Source organism: Pyrgilauda ruficollis, unplaced genomic scaffold, assembly GCF_017590135.1.
Source record: "Pyrgilauda ruficollis isolate IOZ18807 unplaced genomic scaffold, ASM1759013v1 scaffold68, whole genome shotgun sequence".
Lineage (NCBI taxonomy): Eukaryota > Metazoa > Chordata > Aves > Passeriformes > Passeridae > Pyrgilauda > Pyrgilauda ruficollis.
In genome coordinates, this window is record NW_024528599.1 from 2,719,988 (window position 1) to 2,726,157 (window position 6,170).

Below are 6,170 nucleotides of genomic sequence, written 5' to 3' on the forward strand. Positions count from 1 at the left end.
CTGCCCTTTGGGAATTTCCCTCCTTCCTCCCCTGCCGGGAGCTCCCGGTCCCCCTCCCCGCTCCTTCTGTCCCTCCCTGCTCCTTCTGTCCCTCCCCGCTCCCTCCGTCCCTCGCAGCCCCGGCAGCCCCGCGGCCCGCCTCGCGCCGTCGCCGCCAGGTGGCGCCTCGCGACCGCGCTTGGAGCGGAGCCGCGGGTGGGACCGGGAGCGGGAGCGGAGCTGGGAGAGGGACCTGGAGCCGGGGCCGGGAGAGGGACCGGGAACCGGGGCCGGGAGCTAGCCCCGGAACGGGAGCGGGCTTGGGAACGGGTTCGGTTCCGAAGGGGGTCGGGGAGCAAGTCCCAGAGTACTGAAGCGGGTCAAGGAGCGGGTCACGGTTCGGGAGCTGGTCTGCGAACGGGCCGGGAATCAGGACGCCCCGGGGAAGAAATACATTAATAAAGGGGCAGCCGCCGCCGAACTTTGGGCGCCGAGGTGTGCGGGTCCTGGCGTGGGAATGGGGCCTTGCTGTGTGCGGGGCGCAGCCTTACGGCCCGAAGTGCCCCGAAGAATACGTCTTTTTCAGTGATTATTGTTTTCAGAATCAAAGTCTGTGAATTCCAAAGAGCTCCCAGTGAGTGGTGCTGCGTGGTTCGGCCGCAGCGGCGGCCAGTGAGCACTAATGTGTCGGTGGCATGTTGGAACAGGGGCGTCTTAGCACGACGGGTTCAAGTAGAAATAATGGCGAGGGGGAGGGGGGCGAGGTGGCACGGCTCTTCCCTGCCTCCGGTGACACCGGAGAGGCCGTCCCAGTGGGAACATCGCGGCTTGTCGCTGCTGCTCGCGATGTGTCGGGGTGCGGCTCCAAGGCGCAGGGGTGCCTGGCCGGGGCAAGGACTGGGGTGCAGCATCGCCGGCGGTGCTGTGGCAGCACTCCGCTCTGGTCCCGGTGTCTGAATCCCTGCCGGGTGCCTGTGCGTGTGTGTGTGTGAGTGTGTGCCGGAGAAGAGGGGAGGAGGGAGGAAGAGGGGTGGTGGTGGTAGCGGCTGGCGGGAGGGGGATGATTATTGGCAATGGGCGGGAGAGAAAGAGGCGACTCCTGTTTCCTTTTCTTTCTGCCAGCGCAATCTCGGCTCATTTTCTCTAAGCTGTACAAGTTCACGGACGAGCTATCTAGCCAACCCGCCTCTCCCGTCATGGACCTCCCAGGTAAAAAAGCCGCTCTCCTCCCCGCCGGCTGTTCTTTTTGCAAAATATCGTTTTAAATGATAGCAAGAGTAAGGTGCGGGGTTGGGGCAACTGTAGAGATGCCTCTGGGGAAGTGTAGGGGCGATCTCCCAGGAGCGAGATCACCGGGCGTTCTGGTAAACGGGAAAAACTGAGATGCAACTTCAGAGGGAGAAGCTGGGTGAGGATTTGACTCCTGCGATATGTGTACATGCCTGGGTGGGAACTGGGGGATATCTGAGCCAGCTGCCTCCTTCTCGGGAGTTTAGGGAGTCGCCGGGGTCGGCAGCAGTGGCGGTAGCCTGGCCTGGGGCACAGAAGGTTGGGAAGTACAAATCGGTGCCCGAGCGCGGCAGCCCCCAGGCGGAGAAAGGGCGACGGCGGCTTCCAGAGCCCGGCCGGGGCCGGAGCGCGGAATTCGGTGCACCCCGGTCGCCAGGGAACTCTACAGATAGCGGGGCAGCTCCATCGAGGGGATGCTTGTAGCAAGAATAAAACCTCCTTCCGAGGTGTCTGGGGCGTTAGGAGACGGATACAAACCAGGGTCCCAGATGTAGTTAATAGTGGGTCTGTGGGAAGAAGTGGAGCCGGGTTTTGGAGACCCCATTGGTTGTGGGGCAGGAAAGGGACTGTCCGAGGCACACGCAGGATGCTCCGCCGGGTGTTTGGGGATGAAGCGCTGCCCCCTCCTCCCCGCTCGGAGTACGGCAGGCTGCTGGGGAACCGGAGAAAGAGGGAACACCGGGCAGCCAGGTGTCTCCCAGACCTGTTGTACTCGCTGGGGCGCCGGGGGCGGGGAGGGGCAGCCCGCCGGGCGGCGCGGTGCCGGCTCCCGCCTGCCCGCCGCTGTGCTTCACCGCCGCCTTTCCCCTTGGCAGGCTGCTGCGTGCCGCCCGCCCTCTGAGAAGCTCCTTCGCCCCGCGCAGAGGAGGAGGCGGAGGAGGAGAAGAAGGGGAGGAAGGCGCGGCCGCAGCCGCCGCTGCCCAGCCGCCGTCCCGCGGAGCGCTGGCCGCAGGGCGCCTCGGCGGCAGCAGGCGCGTGCCGCTGCTGCTGCTGCTGCTGCCCGCCGGGTGCCCGGTGCGGGCGCAGAACGACACGGAGCCCATCGTCCTGGAGGGGAAGTGCCTGGTGGTCTGCGACTCCAGCCCCTCGGCCGACGGCGCCATCACCTCCTCCCTGGGGATCTCGGTGCGCTCGGGCAGCGCCAAGGTGGCCTTCTCGGCCACCCGCAGCACCAACCACGAGCCCTCCGAGATGAGCAACCGCACCATGACCATCTACTTCGACCAGGTCAGGCGCCGCCTGCTTCGCCTTCGCTACCCCTTTTCCCCGCGCCCTGCGCGGGCATCCCCCGCCCCTGCCTCCCCCTGGCTGCACGCGTGTTCTCCTCCTGGTTCCCGTTCCATCTTCTAATCCCGACCCACCCGCTCAATAGCATCTTCACGTCTCAACGGCCCAGAAAGACTTTGGAAAGTTCTTTTAGGCAGCTGCAGGGCTTTTCTAGGGTGGTACCGGGGGTGAACACGCTGACTTCTTGTCCGGTCACAATCGCTAGTACGGAAAGAGCTTTAACGTGAAGGTCTGTGCCTCGGACGCGTGCGGGGGCGCCTTGCAGCCAAGGATTGCCTCGGCCAGCCAGGAACGACCCGGGGGAAGGGTGCGCATCCCTCCTTCGGTGCAAATTCAGGGAGGTACCGATGAGGAGTCGCCGGATCTGCCTGATCGGAGCGCATTTGGCAATGTCACAGCATCTCTCAGAGGGAGGGGGGGATGAGGAAGAAGAGGGTGTTTCCCGCGTTATCAGACGAGGCAAACGGTGTCCCCGGCGGGCTGTATCGGAATGGTGTTATCCCGCACTGCATACGCCGGGCAGAGCAGCGAAGAGCCTGCTCTGCTCGTTCTGCCCCTGCCTCGTCGCGCCGCTCCCCTCCCGGAGACCAAACCCCGTCCATCCACTTTATTTTTGCGGTGAAATTTCCTTTTTCCTACCGCTTCTGACTTCTGAAGTAGCATTGCAGAGTCAGCCAAAATTAGCATACCAGAGAATCTGGGCTTGTTTGTTTGTTGGTTTTTTTGGGTTATTTGTTTGGCTTTTTTACCTGTCTGGTTGTCATTTATCTGTCTACCTGTCCTTCCTAATGAGTTTACACAGCCATTCTTCGCATACAAGATCTCATAAAATTAGATCAGTAGAATAAAAACCCAAAACAACAAAAAATTAACCCCCCCAACTTGCTAAATATATAGCATATTTTAGATGCTTTACCCGGCAATGTGCAGTTCCTAGGAGTTTGAAGGCGTTTTCTCGGTGCTCCCGCGACAAGGTTTTTTTAAACCATTTTTTTGTTCCTTTTTTGGGGGGAACTATAGATTTTGGCTGTTTGGGAGGAAAGGCTTGGGATTTGGGGGTGGGGGTGATGGTGATTGTTTTAGCCCGCAAACTGAGCGTGACGGGCGTGCCCCGAGGTGGGCACGGCGGAGCAGCCGGCTCGGGCGCACCCGCCCGCCGGACGGCATCGCCATCGACCCGCAGGTTCTCTCGTGCCCGCCGCCCGTGCCTTGTGAGCCAAACCCTGCTCCCCGTCACAGGAGCCTGGACAAGGCGCCAGAGGACGAGCCGAGGCCAGGTCCCTGTCAGATGGGCGGGATTGGCGGGTGCGGCCGCCGCTTCCGAACATCTTTGCACATCTGCTGGAGTGCTCAACTCTTCCTGTCTTTTTGTTTTGTTTTGTTTTGTTTTGTTTCAAAAAAAACATTGAAATATATGAAAAATTAAGGTTATTGCCGGGAAGGGGGAGCATGCTCACCCCAGACTCCTGAGGAGCGTGTGGGCCAAGTGGCACAGCCCTCCAGAGGGACAGATAGACATGAGCTGGCAGATGTTGCTGTTGCTGAGCATCCTCTTTCCTCCTTTGCCCCTCTCTGTAGTGCAGTTTTAGTTCTATACCCTGTTAAACTCGAGGCCAGCTCTGATTTCAGTAGTGCTATCTGAAAAACATGCGTTTCCATTATGAGCTAATGACTTTTGGTATTTCTTCCTACCTTTTTTTCCCTCCCTCCTTCCCTCCATTTCACACTCCTCCCCCTCCTCCTTCTGCCACCTTTGCTTTATTGACAGCTCAGTGTGGACATTTGCACTTCATCTCACAGGCTTTGGAGATCATTTTTGTGTAACTAAATTGCTTTATTAACTCTGTTGCCTTTTAAATGCCTCTGTAGCTTGACTCCATTCGCCTGCCATGCACTTTTAATTGTGCTGCAAATGCCATTTTGACTATGCTTTATGTTGGTCATTGAGCTCATGTCAGATTTTTGCTGGTGCTTCTCTAAGGTGGAGTCTGATTTCTCTCTTTCTCTCTCTCCTTTTCTTTGTTCTGTTTTATTTGTTTACATTCCAGGTATTAGTTAATATTGGCAACCATTTTGATCTTACTTCCAGTATATTTGTAGCACCAAGAAAAGGGATATATAGTTTCAGTTTCCACGTGGTCAAGGTCTATAACAGACAAACCATCCAGGTGGGTTCTAATCAAAAGAAGATGCTGTCCTTCATTTTCTTTTTTCTTTTCTTTTTTTTTTTTTCCTTCAAATGCTCATTTCTTGACTCATATTTAAAAAAACCCTCAGAAGTTGAAGAATGAGATTGTGGGTTATTTTTAAAGTGGTCTGTATACATGAAATCACTCATTGCCTATTTCCTTAGCTTAATTCAACCTACATTCTGACCTGTACAAAAGTTTAGTGATATGCACAGGGCAAAAAAATCATTGAGAGTATTGAGAAAACTCAGATTCTGTCTCTTTGCACTTTTTAGGTAAGTTTAATGCAAAACGGCTACCCAGTGATTTCAGCTTTTGCAGGGGATCAGGACGTCACCAGAGAAGCAGCCAGCAATGGGGTCTTGCTCCTCATGGAAAGAGAAGACAAAGTGCATCTCAAACTGGAAAGGGGTAACCTCATGGGAGGGTGGAAATATTCAACCTTTTCCGGCTTCTTAGTCTTTCCACTATAAAAGAAGGCCAAATAGGAGACAGATCCATGAGCCGGAGCAAGGATTCAATTGTTAATGACACCCTGAACTTGGCAGCACATGACAATATTTTCAGTCACCCCGTCAGACTGTCACAGTAGAAGAATGATAACCTTCTAAACTCCAACATTTGCTTTGAATATTGACAATTCCTTGGAACCTGCGCCTCTAATTAGTTTTAGACGACAGTGATCTTTAGGAGAAATGAAATTATCAACCTGAGCAATTTGTACCTGTGATTGTAAAGTCAATTTTGGATTTTATTGTTGGGATCATTGACTTTCTTATTTTTATTTTTTCCTCTCTTTCATTTTTCCTCTTTTTCTTTGTCTTGTTGTTGTCCCAATGAAACAAATAACTCGGACCACAGAATCACTTTGTCAAAGGCTCACTCCAGAGCCAGAAGAATGGATTGTTCAGCCCAATGAGGTGTTCTTCCATGCTTTATTTCTTTGTGTTGTATAGCCTTAAGGAAAAAAAAAAAAAAAAAAAAGAAAAGAAAAAAAAAGGAAAAAAAAAAGAATGGCTTCAGTCTCAGTCCTGTATTTTTCTGGGGGAGGGGGTTTCTGGACATTACTGTGTCAAGAAGTGCTTTATCCAGTGAAGCAAAATTTGCACGATTGGAACCTTATTTGTGTTGTTCGTGTTTTTCATCAACTTTTTATTTTTCCTGATTTTTGTTTGTGTGTGCTAAAAATGTAAGCTAGATTGATCAATAAGACAAAACAAAGCACATATATACCCTGTAGCTCTAAGTAAAGCTAACCAGTGAACAATTTCTGTCTACACTTTCCAGCTGATCTTTATAGACCTATTTAGAGAGAGAGAAAGAGAGAGAAAGAGTGAGAGAGCTACATGATCCTTCAATTACAATCTGGAAACCGGTAAAGGAACTGACATTTCTGAATTGTCCTGACATTTCTAGAAGCAACAG

General features: G+C 53.6%; 1 protein-coding gene across 1 annotated transcript; it reads left to right on the forward strand.

The window, feature by feature from the left end:
- The first annotated feature begins 1,855 nt into the window (after positions 1-1,855).
- CBLN2 (cerebellin 2 precursor) lies at positions 1,856-5,218 on the forward strand. The gene is made up of 4 exons (XM_041484838.1): positions 1,856-1,977; positions 2,085-2,496; positions 4,605-4,724; positions 5,021-5,218. The coding sequence occupies exons 1-4, from the start codon at positions 1,856-1,858 to the stop codon at positions 5,216-5,218; spliced, it is 852 nt and encodes a 283-aa protein (XP_041340772.1).
- Positions 5,219-6,170: the final 952 nt, after the last annotated feature.